At 43.6% G+C, this 20543-nt stretch overlaps 2 protein-coding genes across 21 annotated transcripts in view; both read left to right on the forward strand.

The window, feature by feature from the left end:
• The window catches only part of PRORP (protein only RNase P catalytic subunit), a 253529-nt gene that overhangs the window by 147780 nt on the left and 85206 nt on the right, over nt 1-20543 (forward strand). For 6 of the 17 annotated variants that reach the window (XM_077940895.1, XM_015143564.3, XM_001085149.5 and 3 more), the window contains one exon: nt 32-331. In XM_077940895.1, coding sequence (XP_077797021.1) covers nt 32-163 — 132 coding nt within the window. In that variant the 3' untranslated portion in view covers nt 164-331. Of the gene's footprint in view, nt 1-31; nt 332-1398; nt 2054-7719; nt 7813-11624; nt 11903-16539; nt 16919-20543 lie in introns of those variants that run through there. The other 11 variants (XR_013396180.1, XR_013396185.1, XR_013396179.1 and 8 more) reach the window with 11 other exon arrangements.
• The window catches only part of PSMA6 (proteasome 20S subunit alpha 6), a 41793-nt gene continuing 26052 nt past the window's right edge, over nt 4803-20543 (forward strand). The window contains exon 1 of one of the 4 annotated variants that reach the window (XM_015143535.3): nt 4803-4964. In XM_015143535.3, coding sequence (XP_014999021.1) covers nt 4946-4964 — 19 coding nt within the window. In that variant the 5' untranslated portion in view covers nt 4803-4945. Of the gene's footprint in view, nt 4965-19090; nt 19304-20543 lie in introns of those variants that run through there. The other 3 variants (XM_077937747.1, XM_028850201.2, NM_001193553.1) reach the window with 3 other exon arrangements.

A 20543-nucleotide genomic window follows, 5' to 3' on the forward strand; every position in this document is an offset into this window, starting at 1 on the left:
TCAATGTTTTGTTCTCTTTTTAATTCAACAGCATATTCTCAGCTATGACACAGTGGTGCAAACAACTGGAGACTCGTGGCACATACCATATGATGAAGACGTGGTAGAAAGATATTCCTATGAAGTACCAACCAAATGGCTTTGCCTCCACCAAAAGACATAGAGACTCTTACCTCTATGCTAAGTTTGTGTTTGGGTACCCCCTGGGTTGGCATCAGAGGCTCTTGAATTGGTGTTTGTTTAGAGCATTGCCTCTATCCTGAGGATAAAATGATTCTATTAACAGTGTTGACGTTGATTTTTTAATGAAATGAGATAAAATATCTTTTCATAACCAGCTGCATTTTTTTTCCCTAACATTTGTTTTTGGAGGCTTATCAAGAGTTGGAGAACTCAGTGTAGAGCAAAACCTACATTTCTCCTACTGGGCCAGCTATTCCACTTAGCTTGGGTGACAAGTAGTGCTTTTGTTATCCATTTTTTGCTACTTCTGACCTTGCCTTCCAGGCCTACCAATAGCAGAACCAATCCATCTGTCCCTGAGAAACTCATGTTGTTTCAAATCCCTTCTCCCTCTTCTGACATAGTCTCATTCTCTATATGTTATGCCCTATCCACATGGAATCATTTATCGTCCTCTGTAAGAAACTGGCCAAGATACTAAGGCTTACTATTAATAGCAATTTTTAATTACTTATCATCCAATTATTTGGATTGGAGAAGAGGGGGCATTCACTCCTCTTTTTCTTATTTTTTTTGGAAAAAGAGTCTCACCTAACTGTGTCACCAGGGCTGGAGTGCAGTGACGCCATCACAGCTCACTGCAGCCTCAAACTCCCAGGCTCAGGCAATCTTCCTACCTCAGCCCTCCTGAGTAATTGGGACTACAGGCATGTACCACCAGGCTTGGCTAATTTTTACATACCGTATTCAATAGTCAAGAACAGGCAAAAACTACTCTATTATGATAAAAATCAGAATAGTAATTGCCTGAGGAAAGGGATATGAAATAACTTTCTCGGGGTGATGGAAAGTTTCTTATATTGATTTGGGTAATAGTAACATAGCTACATGTATATATTAGTTAAAATTCTTCACAGTAAATATTTTATTTTATTTTATTTTATTTTATTTTATTTTTTTTGAGACGGAGTCTCGCTCTGTCGCCCAGGCTGGAGTGCAGTGGCGCGATCTCGGCTCACTGCAAGCTCCGCCTCCTGGGTTTATGCCATTCTCCTGCCTCAGCCTCCTGAGTAGCTGGGACTACAGGCGCCCGCCACCGCGCCCGGCTAATTTTTTGTATTTTTAGTAGAGACGGGGTTTCACCGTGGTCTCGATCTCCTGACCTTGTGATCCGCCCGCCTCGGCCTCCCAAAGTGCTGGGATTACAGGCGTGAGCCACCGCGCCCGGCCTTCACAGTAAATATTTTAAATTGATACATTTACATTTATGACAATATACCTCAAAAAAAGTAAGTTAGGGTAAAAAGTAATTATTTACATGAAATAAACAATGACCTCATTTACATCAAACCGTATACATGTGTACATTTAGGGTATGTATTATGTACAGAGAAACAATTCAGGAAAATCCAAGGAGGGGACATTTTATCTTCTTACCCATTTACTGAATGCAACATTACTGCACACCAAGACAAAAGAGCTCTCCAGGAAAACATTGGATATATTGAGAGTGTTAAAAGATACTGAGAAAGCCCTAATAAATTCAGTCTGTTTATTTTCCAAGTTTCATAAACTACATACTTAGAAAACTGTGCTTTCAGTGAGCTAAACTTCTTTTTTAAGGAACTATCATAGTTTTAAGAAAAACATTTTAAGAAGACAAAAAGTATTTATTAAGCCCATCTAAAAACTAATGCAAATTTCAAAAAAAGGAGCACATAGAGATAGAGGAGGAGGCCAACATGGTGCCTCACACCTGTTAATTCCAGCACTTTGGGAGGCCAAGACAGGAGGATCACTTTAGGCCCAGAGTTGGAGACCAGCCTGGGCAACATAGGAAGACCCTGTCTCTTTAAAAAAAAAAAAAAAAGATGGGAGAAGCTACAAGAAGAAACCTAGAACTTTAGAGCAGGAGTAAACCTTAGAGCATGTAAAGTCTATTTTGGAGATAAGGAACAGACCCAGAAAGATGACCTGGCTTCCCTGAGTCCCACGGCTAGTTAGTACAGACATTTCAGCCATAACCCACCTCTTCTAATTCCCAAATACTCTTTCTTCTACTGGCACATAGAGATGGGGGAGGAGTCAGCACTTTGGGAGGCTAAATGAGAGAATTGCTTGAAGCCAGGAGTTGGAGACCAGCCTAGGCAACATAGGGAGAGCCGTGACGACAAAAAATTTAAAGATTAGCTGGGCATGGTAGCCCATGCCTATGGTCCCAGCTACTCAGGAGATTGAGGTGGGAGGATCATTTGAGCCCCAGAGGTCAAGGCTGCAGTGAGCTATGATCATGCTACTACACTCCAGCCTGGGTGACAGAGCGAGACCCTGTCTCAAAGGGAGGGAGGTAAGAATGAGAGGAAGGAACAGGGGAGTACGTCTTTTAAGGGCCCAAGTATCCTGAATGGCTCACCAGTATAGAACATTGTGGTAGAGAAATTACATTTTAAAACAACTCTAATACCATTTAGAAACAAAACCCTAACTTCTGCTTGAGATAAACTGAGGTACATCGGTCCCTTGTCCAGGAGTGGGGAACCAGTGTAGGGTTGCTCAGAGTAAGTTATGCTGCCACAGTGACCTTGAGGAGTGCAGGGATTCCCTGAAGGAAGCCCTGGAACCAGACACTTAGGCTGCCCATTTGTGTTCTGATCATTTGAGTGAAAAAAAAAGCTACCTGTCAAGCAAGTTCCTGGACACCACGAGAAGAAATTACTTTAAAAGCTGTACTCTTAAATTGTTAGTATCTTTAAAATCAGTTGTGAACAATGAAGGATTTGAAAGAGCATTGACTTTGCCACTTAAAAGTATTTCTAAAATACTTTGTGCTTCCCCCTGGCATTCTGAATTTATACTCTTTTCCTCCTGCTGTTCTCAGACCCAGTGAAAAGAAAATCTCAAGGGAGAAGGCTGAGTTTATTCTCTCAGGGCTCTATTGGGACTACCTCATCTGAGGTGGCTTGTTCTTCATATGCAATTAATTTTCTCCTCAAGTCTGTACTTAAATATAATTACTGCTTCCTTGGTCCTCTAGCAGATTTCTCACCGTTTTGTTTTTGTTTTGAGACAGAGTCTTGATCTTTTATCTAGGCTGGAGTGCAACGGTATGATCTCGGTTCACTGCAACTTCTGCCTCCCGGGTTCAAGCAATTCTCATGCCTCTGCCTCTCGGGCAGCTGGAATTACAGGCACGCGCCATGACGCCCGGCTGATTTTTCCTTTTTTAGTAGAGACAGGGTTTCACCATGTTGCCCTGGTTGCTCTCAAACTCTTGGCCTCAGGTGATCCACCCACCTCAGCCTCCCAAAGTGCTGGTATTACAGGCGTGAGCCACCCGGCACAGCCTGAAATGAGGCATCTCTATAGTCCAGCAGCCCTACAGGAGGCAGGAGGGGAGCAAGAATAAGAAAGGAAATTTGTAGAAGGCACTTAGGAGTGAGCAGAAAGGATATAGGACCAGCTTTTACCTGCGCAGTCCTGGCCAGTGACAAGCAGTCTGCTTAAGTCTATGCTAAATAAACAAAGGAAGTTCCATTTAGAGCTCTACATAGAGGAAGCCATAGAAAATAACAGGATGAAAATACCAGAGACAGGAACACAGATGAATAAATGTAATAAAATTTGAGAAATAATCTTTAATTTTCTTTCATCATCTCCATTTATACTTTTTCATGATTTCCTGACATTCTGTCTCCCCAAGTTTAGTTTTTTGTTTTTGGTTTTTTTGTTTTGTTTTGTTTTGTTTTGTTTCATTTTTTGCCATTATTTGATCTGACGAGTGCTTCCAGAGGCTCTACTACATACACAACTTGCTTTTAAGTGGTAATTGAAGTAAACAGGAAGACAATTATCTAGTCACTGATGGCAGCTAAAAATAGTTTGTTTTGCTACCAGAGTGCCCTCAGAAGTATACTCCTATCTAATGGATTGAGTTATTATGATAATCGTGATAATTTGTTATAAATAGCAGTTACATGGGAAGGTTTTTTTTGGTAACTTCTGACAAGAAATTTGATGTAGAGAGTTAATATCGAGCACATTAAAATGACTACCCCACTCATCTCTTCAGTGCTAAAAGCCAGCCCAAGAAGCAAATACTTAAGAAATCATTAGTAGGGGCTTTAATTTTGAATATGTTAAACATTAATTCATTTTAATGAGACCAGGTCAGGTTGCCTCATCACTCTCAGATAGACTAGAACATTATATAGATAACAATTTCAGTTCACATCTAAATAGTTAAAGTCTACTATTAAAAGAGATTTCCTGGCCAGGCGCGGTGACTCATGTCTGTAATCCCAGCACTTTGGAAGGCCGAGGCAGGCGGATCACCTGAGGTCAAGACATTGAGACCATCCTGGCCAATACGATGAAACCCCGCCTCTACTAAGAATACAAAAATTAGCTGAGCGTGGTGGTGTGCACCTGTAGTTCCAGCTACTCAGGAGGCTGAGGCAGGAGAATTGCTTGAACCCGGGAGGCGGAGGTTGTAGTGAGCTGAGATTGCACCACTGTACTCCAGCCTGATGACAGAGCAAGACTCCATCTCAAAAATAAATAAATAAATAAATAAATAAATAAAAGAGGTTTCTTGTGCTTTCTATGACTGCATCAGAACAGAGAATGTCAGTATCCAATAGGATACCAATGGAATTCCCTGACAATTCCATCCATGTGGCCCTGCTGGAGCAGGGTAGTGTCCTAAGCTGGGAGAATGGGATGGAGCCTCCACCTCGTGAAGTAGCTTCCTTTGGAGGTGGCTATGGCAGGTCTTCGGAGAGGTAAGTCCCTCACCCAGACTTGTTGCTTAGGTGTACTTATATTACTGATTCTTTGAAAATAAATCATTCTTATATTTTATTCCTCTTTTCAATGACCTTGCTCTAGAATCCAAACCTGCTTTTTTTTCTGTCCTGTGTTCCATGACTGGACAGTCTATTGCTATTAAGTTGTTATACGTATATATTTTTCTATACATATATACTCATTTTTTATTTTTCTATACATGTATACTTATTCTCTATGAACTCTTTCGTAACATGTTTTTTTTCACCTGACAGAAAGTGAAAAATTTTCCCCGTTATTATAGTCACTTCATCCTCATGTATTCTTTTTGTGTGTTTGTGTGAGATGGAGTTTTGCTCTTGTTGCCCAGGCTGGAGTACAATGGCGTGATCTCGGCTCACTGCAACCTCTGCCTCCCTGGTTCAAGCAATTCTTCTGCCTCAGCCTCCCGAGTAGCTGGGATTACAGGCATGCGCCACTATGCTCAGCTAATTTTGTATTTTTAGTAGAGACAGAGTTTCTCCATGTTGGTCAGGCTAGTCTCGAACTCCAGACCTCAGGTGATCCGCCCACCTCAGCCTCCCAAAGTGCTGGGATTACAGGTGTGAGCCACCGCACTCAGCCTCATGTATTCTAATAATTAATAATGTAAATTCATAAAAAGGGGCAGCCACCTTAAACTAGAGCATTGCTGGACACCATCAAATACTACTTGCATAGCTGTATACTCACAAATTTCTACTCAAGGCTTGCTTTATTCCGAAGGAAATCTGTATTCACAGAAGCTGAACCCTGATAATAGCTATTGGCTCAAATTAAGGGTCACGTCCTTTGGCACTTAGTGCTATTCTGGTAGGAGTGGTCAAATCCTTGATGTAATGGGTCTTTTCTAATTCAGACCCTCTGATCTCCAACTCCTAAAAAAGTAAACTCTGGTCAGACCGTGTTTTTGAAGAGAACATCTAAGGAACAAAGAACTTTTTATTTTTTAAAGCAAATCATGTAACTCTTCGTTCATCAACACACCAAGGGAAGTTTATGTGAGGAAATCAGTATTGATTAGTTTGTACGTTATACATGTTATAAGAATGTACTTTTCGGCCTGGCATGGTGGCTCACTCCTGTAATCCCAGCCTTTTGGGAGGCCGAGGCAGGTGGATCACCTGAGGTCAGGAGTTCGAGGCCAGGCTGGCCAACATGGCAAAACCCCGTCTCTACTAAAAATACAGAAAAAAAAAAAAATGTGCTTTTCTTCCACTCCCACTACCAGTATCACCAGAGATTCCAACTCCATCCACATTTTGGTCTCATTGTTTCTTTTCTTTTTTCTTTTTTTTTTTTTCTTGAGTTGGAGTCTCACTCTGTCACCTAGGCTGGGGTGCAGTGGTGTGATCTCAGCTCACTGCAACCTCTATCTCCCAGATTCAAGTGATTCTTATGCCTCAGCCTCCCGAGTAGCTGGGATTACAGGCACGCACCACCATGCCCAGCTAATTTTTGTATTTTTAGTAGAGAGAGGATTTCATCATGTTGGCCAAGCTGGTCTTGAACTCCTGACCTCGAGTGATCAGCCCACCTTGGCCTCCCAAAGTGCTGGGATTACAAGCATTAGCCACCACACCCAGCCTGATCTCATTGTTTCTTAACTCCAGTCTCATGATTTGTTGTTGTTGTTTGTTCTAGAAATGGGGTCTCACTGTGTTGCTCGGGCTGCAGTGCAGTAGCTATTCACAGGTGTGGTCAGAGCTCACTGCAGCCTCAAACTCCTGGGCTCAAGCGATCCTCCTGCCTCAGCCTCCCAAGTAGCCGGGATTACAGGCACGCACAACCACGCTTAACTGATTTTGTGATTTTTGGCTCCCTATGAGATGGCCAACCTTTTTGATTAGTTTCAGGATTGTAAACTTTCAAGTTCCTCATTTTGTCCACAGCCTCCTTACCTGCCCCACTCCTTTAAACCCAACCACCATTGGGTTAAATTCCCATTGACCTGTTCTTGGACATATCCCTTCCTCACCTAGGAAGCCTCTATTGCCCTTTCTCATCTGACTTTGCTTGCCTTTCTCCCTATCCTGCCTGTCAAAGCATTAATGAGAGTGATGGCTTCAATAGCAGTGCAAATTCTTTCATACTTTTTACCTCCTTTGATCATCTTTTCAATTCTAAACCTTATTTTGAGTAACCACAGACCATTCCACATTCTCCACTCCTATATACCATAGTATTGCTAGAAAAGTCATGAAATTCCCATTAATTTCCTGAAGGAGCTCTCCCAACCTTTGCAGTCTTAACTCTGCAAAAGTAAGTTGCAAGCAGCTAATCTCCTGGAGCGTTCATTTCCTTTTCTGTTAAGTGGGGAAGATGGGCCATCACAGTGCTTCTCAAATTTAATGGGCATAGAATCACCTGGGGATCCCACTCAAAATGGCAGTTCTGATTCAGATCTGACATACCTCGTGATGCCAGTGCTGCAGACTATAATTTGAGAAGTAAGGGCCTCAATGAGCTCCACAATTATATAAACAATAGTAATAAAACGACACCCGTGAGTCCAAGTCCTGAGTCAGTCTCATCATTCTCAGGCTCAGCAGACTTAACCAGAAACTAAAAGCCATCTGTTACGAACCTCTTCATCAATGTTTGCCTTTTCCAATAATTTTCCTCTCCTGAATCTTTTCTCCCTTTTCTTTCCTAGATTACTTTAAAAAGAAAAAAAAATTTTTTTTAATTATAAAATAGAGACAGGATCAGGTTGGCCTTGAACTCTTGGTCTCTATCAATCCTCCTGCTTTGGCCTCTCAAGGTGCTAGGATTACAGGCATCAGCCACTACTCCCGGCCCTAGGTTACTTTTTCCACCTACTTCCGTGCTGTTCCTTCTTGCTGAATTGGGATCTTATTCTCAGTTAATCCTTTTCCTCCAGCTCTTTCCCATTTACTTATAAATACCTTTAGGCTTCTGACTGGACAAAACTGTGCTTCCCCAGGGACAGTTTCATAGCAACTTTCTGAAAAGAAGGCGTCATCTCTATCACCGGTTTCTTTCCAATTCCACATTTGCATCTGAGCAGCTTCACCTGAGACACTCAAACTGAACCACTTTGAAAACAGCTTATTCATAATAGTGTAATTGACAATAATGAAATTGGAAGTAATTATTCAAAATAAGGGAAGAAGTAAATAACAATAGTTTAATTTTTTATTTTTTGAGACAAGGTCCTGCTGTCACCCAGGCTGTAGTACAGCGCAGTGTGATCATGACTCACTGCAGCCTTGACCTCCTGGGCTCAAGCAATCCTCCTGCCTCAGCCTCCTGAGTAGCTGGTACTACTGGCACGCTCTAGCACCCCCAGATAATTTTCTAACCTACTTGTAAATTAAAAAAAAATTTAGCGACAGGGTCTCACTATGTTTCCTAGGCTGGTCTTAAACTCCTGGCCTCAAGCAATCCACTTATCTCAGCTTTCCAGAGCTCTGGGATTATAGAAATGAGCCATTGCACCTAACCTAAACATAACTTTTAACATTACAATGATTAAAATGATACTTTGTACTTTGGGAGGTCAAGGCAGGAGGATTTCTTGCGTCCAGGAGTTCAAGACCAGCCTGGGCAGCCTGGTGAGATTCCCCCCATCTCCACAAAAAGACAAAAATTAGCTGGGCACGGTGGCATGTGTCTGTCATCTCAGCTACTCAGAAGGCTGAGGTAGGAGGATTGCTTGAGCCTGGGAGGCAGAGGTTGCAGTGAGCCAAGATTGAGCCATTGCACTCCAGCCTGGGCAACAGAGTGAGACCCCACAGGGTCAGGCTAGAGTGCAAAGGAAAGATCTCGGCTCACTGCAACCTCTGCCTCCTGGGCTCAAGCGATTCTCCTTCCTCAGCCTCCCAAGTAGCTGGGACTACAGGCACATGCCACCACACTCGGCTAATTTTTAGTGGAGTATTTTCTTGTATTTTTTAGTGGAGATGGGGTTTCACCATGTTGGCCAGGCTGGTCTCAAACTCCTAACCTCAGGTGTTCCATTCACCTTCACCTCCCAAAATGCTGGGATTACAGGTGTGAGCCACTGTGCCCCGCTGATACTTTGTACCTTGGCATAGAGTCAATGAAAAAGCAGCTCCAAAATGGTATGTCTAGTAAGATCCCATTTTTTAAATGAAGGAAAGAAAATACTCGGCTGGTCAAGTGTGGTGGGTCACACCTGTAATCCTAAGACTTTGGGAGGCTGAGGTGGGAGAATCTTTTGAGCCCAGGAGTACAAGACCAGCCTGGGCAACACAGGGAGACCCCTATCTCTACAAAAAAAAAAAAGAGAGAGAAAGAAAGAAAATACTTGGAGGAGAATGTCTGGAAGGAATAACATTTCATTGATTCTACAATGTTAATAGATATCTCTGGATGTTGGGTTGTGGATGATTTTTACTTCATCTTCTGCATAGTCTAAAATTTTTACAATAGGTGTAATAGGATATTAGACTAGAACTTTTTTTTTTTTTTAGGAGATGGGGTCTCACTCTGTTGCCCAGGCTGGAGTGCCATGATGCAATCATAGCTCACTGCAGCCTTGACCTCCTGGGCTCAAACAATTATCCTGCCTCAGCCTCCCAAGTAACTGGGACCATTGGCACGCACCCTATAAGGTGGACACCGCCATACCTGGTTAATTTATTTTTTGTAGATACAGGGTTTTGCCACGATGCCCAAGCTGGTCTCAAACTCCTGGGGTCAAGCAATCCTCCCAACTTGGCCTCCCAAAGTGCTGGGATTATAAATAGGCATGAGCCACCGCATCCAGCCTTTAAAAATTTCTTGCAGATAATCTCTCCTTTCCATTCCTATTGCTACTTACCCCAGTTCAGACCTTCAAAAACTTTCACTTGGTCTATTATCAATAGCCTCCTGGCTGACGTCTCCAGTGACAGTTCCTCATAAATACAGCTACCAGGTTTATCTTCCCAAAGCATAATTCTAGTCTTGGGCACTCTCCTTGCTCAAAAACACTAAATGTCTCCCCATAGCCTTCCAACTAGATAGAGCATAAATTCCTTAGCTTAGTATCCAAGGCCAGCTCCTTTCATTTGTACCATAATCCAAAACATTTTTTGTGTCCTAGTTAAGTTAGGCCATTGCCTAACTTGCTCTAAACACGGGCTCTTTTCTTCTTCCTCTGTTTGTTTATGCCACTCCCATTCCATGTTGCATTGTAGTACCTACCACATTGCTCCTAACATTGCTCTTAACATACTTGTTAAGAGTTCTCCCTGTCCTAAGCTGAGCTTGGACATGCATCTTCCAACAGGTAGTCTTACATTCCCTCTGGCCCATGAGCATATAAGGTCATTTTCTCATCTGTGCTGCTGTTACACATTTCCTTATGTACTACAGACTGCTTCATGTTAGCTTTGCTTTCATTCATGTTTCGTCTTCCCCATGGAACTCTGGTGGGGATGCCATCAGGTTCATCTGTGTGTCTCCCAGAGCAGCTGGCCCAGCTTCTTGCCCAAAGAGGGGGCTCAGTAAATGTTGAATTACTTTGGAGAAGTTGTTTGAAAATGTCTTCCTGATTTTTACCTCTAATGCCTACTTCTCCTTTAAGTGAATTCCCCTCTTGCTCCTTGGTATTTTGTGTGTGAGCTGGCTAAGTGGGAACTTAATCTGTGGTGTCTGACGCCTCACTGATACTCCAAAAATAACAACTTCTCAGTGCCATCCTCTATAATCATATGATATATTCAGTGAATTAAAGGTTTATTCATTAGACTTCTACTCTGTACATGGTACTGTGGTAACAAATAAAACTTGCTATGTACTCGTTTTTTTTTTTTTTTTTTGAGATGGAGTCTTACTCTTTCCTCCAGGCTGGAGTGCAGTGGCGCGATCTCCGCTCACTGCAAGCTCCGCCTCCCGGGTTCACGCCATTCTCCTGCTTCAGCCTACCGAGTAGCTGGGACTACAGATGCCCGCCACCACGCCCGGCTAATTTTTTGTATTTTTAGTAGAGACGGGGTTTCACCGTGTTAGCCAGGATGGTCTTGATCTCCTGTCCTCGTGATCCGCCCGCCTCGGCCTCCCAAAGTGCTGGGATTACAGGCATGAGCCACCGCGCCTGGCCTCTTGCTATGTAGTTGTTAAGACATCATCCCAGAGTTTTTAATCTTTGGAATGTTTCATTTGGAATCTTTGGAATGCCTAAATCTGCTGTCTGTGGTTGATTTTTGGAACTTGCCTTTGTTTCGCCATTATGGATGAAATACATTTAGAAAGGCCAGGCGCGGTGGCTCAAGCCTGTAATCCCAACACTTTGGGAGACCGAGACGGGCGGATCATGAGGTCAGGAGATCGAGACCATCCTGGCTAACACGGTGAAACCCCGTCTCTACTAAAAAATACAAAAAACTAGCCGGGCGAGGTGGCGGGCGCCTGTAGTCCCAGCTACTCGGGAGGCTGAGGCAGGAGAATGGCGTGAACCCAGGAGGCGAAGCTTGCAGTGAGCTGAGATCCGGCCACTGCACTCCAGCCTGGGCAAGAGAGCCAGACTCCGCCTCAAAAAAAAAAAAAAAAAAAAAAAAAGAAATACATTTAGAGTGAAGTTTGAGGATCTCAGCTAAGGTTCATCAAGTCATTCAAAAGCAAGTAGAAAATAAAACAGGAGTCAGGTGTGATGACAGTAATCCCAGCACTTTGGGAGGCCGAGGCAGGAGGATCGCTTAAGCCCAGGAGTTCAAGACCAGCCTGGGCAATATAGTGAGACATTATCTCTACAAAAAAATTAAAAATCAGCCAAGCATGGTGGTGCATGCCTGTAGTCCCAGCTACTTGGGAGGCTGAAGTGGGAGGATCACCTGGGAGGCAAAGGTTGCAGTGAGCCAAGATCGTACCACTGCACTCTAGCCAGGGTGACAGAGCAAAACTCTATCAAAAAAGAAAAAAAAAACTGTAGCACACTCTTGCTTTTCTATCAATAACTGGACTCTCAAGAACTAGTTTCTAAATTAGTGGCTGAAAATATTGGTCAAAATGATCAGAAACCTCATTCATTTGCATTTTCTCTCTCCCTCTCTCCAATTACCCTCAAGAGAATTTGGTTCATTCTGAGCATCACAGATGACTTAATTTTGTGGTAAGAAAATAGGAATTAGAGTAAGTCAATTAGGAAACCTCAAGGAAGAGGAAGTGTCTCTAGGCTAAAGGGAAGGCTGTTGAGTCTTATTTCCTCTCTGTTCTTGACTCACTTAGTGACTGGCCAATCTCTGCACCTCCCGTTCCCCACCCTCAGGAGCTGGGGGTGGGGAATAGAGTGAATAAAGTCTAAATAAAATTCATAAAGATTCCAAGATGTAGGGAGGCACCATGAAATAATTTATCTTGCACTTCCATCCCCCATCAACATTAATGGGTGAGGCTGCATGTGTGTGAGGTAAGAATTAGCTGCTTTCCAAATTAAGACAGTGAGTTTCACTTCTGAATAATAGCAGTGTGCAGTGCAGGCCCATGCAGTGCAGGCCCATGCAGTATCTGTTTGGTTTCACTCTTTACTAGGGATAGATTAAAGCGAAATAGCCGACAATTCAGGCCTTATTCATCAGTGTGCCCCCTTCTTTCACAAAGAAGCTGAGTTCCAGTCAAATAGTAGGTGGCTTAATTTCACCGTAGTGGACTCTATGCTCTTAAAGTGGGTACAGCATACTCACCTGTTTGAGAGAAGAAACTGAGATCATGGTCACCAAGTAATCTGGCAAGGCTCAGATTCAAACCCAGTGCTGCTGACAGAGCAGAACCTGGCCATTTTCAAAGTTCACGATATGACCGTTCCCTTCTCCCACCCTTCCCCATCTTATTTTTCAGTGGAACTTTTGCTGTTCTCTCAAGCTATGAAGAGCTTCCTGTGTTAACATGCCTAAGGGGAAGCTGTATGTTAAAAACCACCAACGGTTAAGCCCAAGCCAGCTGGGGTCTTCTGCTGTTTCTTCCAGTATTGCGGGGAGACCCATGAGAATTCTCAGTGTTTTTCGAAGTCCTTGGCTTCCAGAAACAAGAAGCTGAGCATCAGGTTCTCATTTAAGGCAGAGCTTGGAAAAACGAGAAACATCAAAAGTCATAAGAGGGTAATACTGAAGTTATTATAGCTAAAAACAAGGGTGAACTGAAAAGCTAAAGGTTTTGGCTCTATAGAGGGGTTCATGCATAGTTGTATTTAAATGTCCTTTGGGTTGAAGTGATACAAGTTTATTCCCTCCAAACCAAAGGACAGCATTTATTTTGGGGAATGGCTGAGAGAATCCAGGCACAGAACCACATTGACTGGTTAATAAGGGGATGGCACAGAAGGGAAATAATGATAGTTGTGTGACTGCTATCTTGCTAAACACTGTATTGCATCCACCATTGGTACCAGAGGGTAGAAGAACCACACTAGATGTCACAGACAAGGGGGCAGAGGAGTGTTGCTTTATTGGAATCTGGGGTTTGAAGGGCTTTGAAGGGTTTGAAGGGCTTTGAAGGGCTTATGAGAAGCATAACCTCATGTAAGTTGCCTCATGTAAGTCACAGAAGTCACACCTCAAACCACATTTGGTGCTCCATTTGTCCCTTCCCTTTACCCATAAATTTTTTTTCTGTTTTTTTTTTAATTTTTTAATTTAAGTTCTAGAGTACATGTGCACAACGTGCAGGTTTGTTACATATGTATACTTGTGCCATGTTGGTGTGCTGCACCCATCAACTCGTCGGCACCCATCAACTCATCATTTACATCAGGTATGACTCCCAATGCCATCCCTCCCCGCTCCCCCCTCCCCATAATAGGCCCCGGTGTGTGATGTTCCCCTTCCAGAGTCCAAGTAATCTCATTGTTCAATTCCCATCTATGAGTGAGAACATGCGGTGTTTAGTTTTCTGTTCTTGCAATAGTTTGCTGAGAATGATGGTTTCCAGCTGCATCCATGTCCCTACAAAGGACACGAACTTATCCTTTTTTATGGCTGCATAGTATTCCATGGTGTGTATGTGCCACAGTTTCTTAATCCAGTCTGTCACTGATCGACATTTGTCCTTTACCCATAAATTACAGAACTAGAGTAGAGAAATTTCGTACTCTTTTCTCCTTCTCCAACACTCATCCAGAATGACTGAAGTCCTAGGTAGCAAACCATAGCTACTGGGGTGCAGGAAGAACTGAAGGATCTGAGAAAGATAAAAAAGGGAAAGATAAAGAGCCAGGTTCTTCTCCTCAGGGAGGAAGCTCTGAATTAGTGAAAATCTGGCCAGAGAGCTGGGCAGAGTCCTACATCTTTCTTTACCCAGAACTGCTACATCCCTAGCTCTGTCCTTGCTACAGCTGTCCTTTGGGGCCCCTTAACATCGGGAGACTCCCCTAAGATGTGTATTGCAAGTGGCCAACTCACAGGGCACTGTGTTTCAACACCTACTAATATCATATAGAAACACAGATAGCCTTCATTTTTCTATTCCCTGGCTCACTAAAACTGCCGGCAGAGCACCTTAAGCTAAGGGCTGCATTCTTATCTTGCCTTTAAACACCATGTGATTCAGCATGTCTGCAGTCTCTGGGAATCTACACTGCCACTTGCTACCTTTGCCTTGTGGGTAACCCCTACCTTCCACCTACCTCCACCCCCAGGGGAGAATGTGGGCCTTGCCAAATGGAGGCCCCCAGGACATTTTCCAAGACTCACGAGATGTTAAGTCATCTCTAAATTTTTTCAAAAAACCAGAAAGTCATTTCAAAAAGCCTAACTTGATGGCCCCACAGAGAGGAAGATCAAACTTTCCACACAGACACAGCAAGTCTGCCACCCAGGCTTGTGTTAGAGCTGCAGTATTGGTACCCAGACATTTCTGAAAGCTCCCTCACCCAGGGGAAAGTCCACCTGAGTGAGTAGTTTAGCTGCTGCCTGGAGCCCGATGGCACATATTCATGAAGTCAGCTTCCAGGGGATTTCCCTTTGTGATGGAATTGGCAAAGGTTTTGTCTTTCTGAAAGATTTCCCAGAGGAATTCATTTGCCTATGTGGAAACATCTCAAATTCTAATATAAAATCTCTGACCTTTTAGGGTTTTGAAATTTGGATCTCTCATTTACTGAGATATCTTTTTGAATAAAGAAAAACAAACATAATAGAAAACCTAAACAGTGAGAATGCATATTCAACAAATGATCTGAGTGCTTACCTCAGGCTAGGCACTGTTTGGTATTGAGGATACACTGGTGAACAAAACAGATGTGGCTAGTTGGGCATGGTGGCTCATGCCTGTAATCCCAGCATTTTGGGAGGCCGAGGTAGGCGGATCACTTGAGGCCAGGAGTTTGAGACCAAACTGGCCAACATGGCAAAACCCTGTCTCTACTAAAAATACAAAAATTAACCAGGTGTGGTGGGGCATGCCTGTAATTCCAGCTTCTTGGGAGGCTCAGGCATGAGAATCACTTGAACCCAGGAGGCAGAAGTTGCAATGAGCCCAGATCGCGCCACTGCACTCCAGCCTAGGCAACAAAGCGAGACTCCATCTCGAAAAATAAGCCAACAACAACAACAAAAACAGATGTGGCCACCACCCTCAAGGAGCCTGATTTTTAATCCTAGCTTTCAATTTATGTTTGTGTTGAAAATGAAGTTGATTCCTTCCAGGAAGCGTCCTTACGAGTATGAAAATATATACACCATCCAAAATCCTGTGCCCAGCTTAAGTATCACAAGAGGGGATGAAGATTTGTTTGAATGTGTGAAATAATTCTCATAGACTGCAGGGTGTGTGATATGTGTGATTTGAAATATCCCATCACAGCCCAGACATGCTGGCTCACACCTGTAATCCCAGCACTTTGGGAGGCCAAGGCAGGAGGATTGCTTAAGCCAAGCTTGTCCAACCCATGACCTGCGGGCCGCATGTGGCCCAGGATGTCTTTCAGTGTGGCCCAACACAAATTTGTAAACATTCTTAAAACATGATGAGATTTTTTTGCAATTTTTTTTTAGCCCATCAGTTATCATTAGTGTTAGTGTAGTTTATGTGTGGCTCAAGACAATTATTCTTCCAATGTGGCCCAGGGAAGCCAAAAGATTGGACACTCCTGGCTTAAACGTAGGAGTTTGATACCAACTAGTAACTGTCACAAATGGAATTTAAATTCAGATGCAAATAAAAAAGGATGAACTCCTAACTCCCACGCCATAAGGGATTCATTCATTCAACTAATATTTATTGAGCACTTAATATATGCTGGTTATTGTTGAAGTTGCCTGAGCTGTATCAGTGAACAAAATAAAAACCCTTGCCATCGCAGAGGTTAAATTGGAGGTGGGAATGAGGGACAATAAACAGTGAATACATTTATGATTTTTTTTTTTTTGAGACAGGGTCTCACTCTATTGCCCAGACTGGAGTGCAGTGGCACGATCTCAGCTCACTGCAAGCCCCACCTCCAGGCTCAAGCAATTCTCCTGCCTCAACCTCTCCTGAGTAGCTGGGATTACAGGTGCACACCGTTAATCCATGGCTAATTTTTGTATTTTTAGTAGAGATGGGGTTTCACCATGTTGGCGAGAGCAGTCTTTAACTCCTGACCTCAAATGATCCACCCACCTCAGCCTCCCAAAGTGCTGGGATTACAGGTGTGAGCCACCATACTCAGCCTAAATTTATGAATTATATAACAGAAAGAAAAAAGATACTCAGGAGGCTAAGGCCAAAGGATCCCTCTAGGCCTGGAGTTTGAGGCTGGCCTGGACAATACAGTGAAACCTAGTCTCCAAAAAATTTTTTTTAAACTAGCCAGGAGTGTTGGTGTGCAGCTGCAGTCCCAACTACTTGGGAGGCTGAGGCCAGCGGATCACTTGAGCACAGGTAGGTGTTCAAGGCTGCAGTGATCATGCCACTGTACTTGTCTGGGTGACAAAGCAATACCCCATTTCAAAAAAAAAAAAAAAAAGCCAGAATAACAGAGCAGGAACAAATGAAGACAGAGGGGGGAAGTATAAGGGAATTAATACTACTGCAAAGTTTTGGCTCTGAAGACTTGGAAAATGTGGTACAAGGGGCGGGAATTGACTTGAGAGGGAGTAGAGGAGATAAGGAGTTCTCTTTTAAACATGTGCGATTTTGAGGTGCCATATGTCTTGATGTGAAAAATATCCCATTGGTAATTAGAGAAGATTCAGCTCCAGAGAAGGGTCCAGCTAGACACCTAAATTTGGGAGACACCAGCATAGAGCTAGCTGTGGAGGCTGTGGGACTAAGTTCATCCTCATAGCAGCCTTACCAAGAACTCTAACTATGACTATGCAGGTAAACAGTAGGAATTACAGTATACCAGGCTCTTTCAGAGTCTGAGAAGACAAAAGTCTTCAAAAGGTCAAGAGGAGTTGGTCCTGAGAGTAGGGACCTGAACCAGAAGCAAGGGAAAACTTTGATCAGTCCACTTGGGAACTAGCCAGTGCTGGAAAGTACCCTTTGTGCCAGATATGCTGTATGCATTTACCGTTTTCTTAACCATGTTTCAGTTTTGGATTTTTTAGATTAATAAAATTGAAATTAATTTTTAAAAACACTCTTGAGAAACTGGAATTCCCTTCTGAGGGTCTTAGAACATTTTTCCTTTAAAATAGAAAGTGAGTTCAGGAAATACATTAAAGAGGTAAGAATCCCTACTTCAGTATTACAGCAGGCATTACAGTGCCACAAACATTAGTGTATCTTGCCTTCTTTGTATACAAACCATCTGTATCTGGGGAGAAAAACAACTATTCTAACATTATGTTTTGCATTTTATATTCATTAAATAGGAGTGTGCCTTGGGGAAAGTCAAAAGAGGCACAAATTTGCGATTTGAAAAGCCACCTGCTGTTCTCTGGGAGCTACCTCACCAGCTTGGAATTACTCTCATTAATCCATGCGACACTAGCTGCCATAAGCCCCATCTCTTCAGCTCTAGTTCAGTATTAATCAAGGGTGCTTAACCTCATTCCCCATTACCCGTATTTCAACCTCAGTTCCACTTTCTTTTCTTTCTTTCTTTTTTTTTTTTTTTTTGAGATAGATCTTCCTCTGTCGCCCAGGCTGGATTGCAGTGGCGTGATCATAGCTCACTGCAGCCTGGATCTCCTGAGCTCAAGCCATCCTCCCACCTTAGCCCCCCGAGTAGCTGGGACTACTGGCGTGCGCCACCACGCCCAGCTAATTTTATTTTATTCTTTAGAGACGGGGCCTTCCTATGTTGACCAGGCTGGAGTTCCACTTTCAAGACTAAAAGTTGGCTGGGCATGGTGGCTCACGCCTGTAATCCCAGCACTTTGGGAGGCCGAGGCAGGTGGATCACTTGGGCTCAGCAGTTCGAGAGCTGCCTGACCAACATGGTGAAACCCTGCCTCTACTAAAAATACAAAATTAGCCGGGCGTGGTGGCGCACGCCTGTAATCTCAGCTACTCGGGAGGCTGGTACAGGAGAATCGGTTGAACCCGGGATGGGGGGGTTGCAGTGAGACAAGATCGCGCCATTGCACTCCAGCCTGGGCAACAAGGGCGAAATTCCGTCTCGAAAAAAAAAAAAAAAAGACTAAAAATTGTCGGGGCTGCTGGCCAAAGATCTTGCCTGGCTGTCAGAAAATAATGTTCTTTCCAGCGGCTACTTGAACCCGCTTCCTTCAGTGCCTAAATTTAACAGCTGCAGCTGCTGCAGCTACTGCAGCTGCAACCTGTTTCCCCCGTAATAGGAACCAAAGTGGAGGGTAAAAGAGGTTAGGAAGAAGGCAAGCCAGCAGTCTGATCAGACACATGATGCATGTAAGAGACTTGTTAATTACACGGACTATTTAGGTCACATTGATAGCCAAATCACTATTCTGGGCCCCCAGGAAGGCTTTTCGTCCTTGCTATTGTCAATTCATTCTCCAGATGAAAGCCTGAAACTGCCACGACCCAAGTTTCACCTCTTCAATCCACTCAAGAGGCCGGCTTGGCGCAGGCGCACACCTTGGAAGTCACCCCGCCCTCCATCCACCACCCCCGTTGGGGGCGGGGCCTCAGAGCTCAGCACTTGAACTGGCTCCAGAGCCATGAGTTTGGCGTGCAAGAGCGGAAGAAATGCGGCTGATACCCCGGAAGCAGTCGCTGCAACTTCCGGGAGGTGCTTGTACGCCTGGTGCGGGAGCTACGGGACACAGGGATTGTGTTTGAAGTAGTGCTTCTACCAAGATGTCCCGTGGTTCCAGCGCCGGTTTTGACCGCCACATTACTATTTTTTCACCCGAGGGTCGGCTCTACCAAGTAGGTGAGTGAACCAGGTTCGCCTGTGGTCCACCTGAATTGCCCTGTCATAGTACGGCCTGGAGCGAGCAGACGCGGCCCGAGTTTAGTCTGGGGCCGGAGCTGAGCCGGAGCTGGGAAGGGAGAACGGCTGAGGCTGAATTGAGCTCTGTGGTATTTGCACACGCGTCTGGACGCAGGGATCGGGGGCCTGAAGGCCTGGCTCTCTGCAGGGCGAGAGGCCACACTGTCTAGACCCAATGGAGAGTTAAGGAAGGTAGGGCTGTAATGCATTACTCCGGCTTCCTGAGGCCCCTTCACTTATTGCACTCTGTGCTGGCGAGGCACAAGGCCTGTTTCTAAAGGGTAATTGATTTCTTAACGTCTCAATTAAAATGCCTCCTATCCGTTTTCCTTTGTTTGCAGCGTGGACTTCCTGTGGTTTATTCCACACGGGCATTCGAGCCTGCTGTGTACCAGACACTGCTAGTCCTAGGAGATACAAAGATGAATGTTACCCCTCTTCCATACTGAAGCTCACAGCTTAGAGTGTCAGATGCGTTAACAAACGGATAACAAAAATTAGAAGTGCCAATTTACAAATATCTACAGAGTTCAAGACATCTTTGGGAAACTGATAGAATGAGTGACTCTCGATTCTAGAGCTGGTCTTGAAATTGGCATCCCCTTTTTACCCACATCTGTTTGAATGCTCCAGTAATTTAAATGCCGGTTCTGAGTTGTAGATGAGGTTCTGTGTACTAGTTTACTGAAGAACACCTGTAGTGGAAAGAAACTATCAGTTACTCGGAATAGGAATGTATTTTGTTGCGTTGAAATGGTGTCAAGGTTTAGGTTATGATTATAAGCCAGACACTTGACCTCCTGCCATAGAGAATTGAGTGTCAGTAGAGCTTGATTTATATCTGGTCCGTGGTAGTTTTATTTTTGAATGAGTTTAGTGGCTCCGTGCCTTGCACAGTAATATAATCATCTGTGCTTGGAATCATAAGGAGCGAATTGGTCTGTAAATGATGTTCTCTTCATCTGTAAATTTTAGAAATAAAGATAACTGGGAATGAAACTGCTCAGTGTATTACTGCATAGTGTATATAATGTAGCAAGAAACATCATCATGTTGGATAATTCAATAGCCCTTTTAATTTATCCCCAATTGAAAAACATGATTAAGGATAGAACAAAGAGATAACTGTATCCTCAAGGAATTTTCGTTTATTGTGTTAAATTCCTGAGTTTTAAATAATTTTCGTATATCAGACTACTGCTTTCAGTGTTCTATTCGTGATTTTTAA

The sequence above is a fragment of the Macaca mulatta genome, chromosome 7 (genome assembly GCF_049350105.2).
Source record: "Macaca mulatta isolate MMU2019108-1 chromosome 7, T2T-MMU8v2.0, whole genome shotgun sequence".
Taxonomy (NCBI): Eukaryota; Metazoa; Chordata; class Mammalia; order Primates; family Cercopithecidae; genus Macaca; species Macaca mulatta.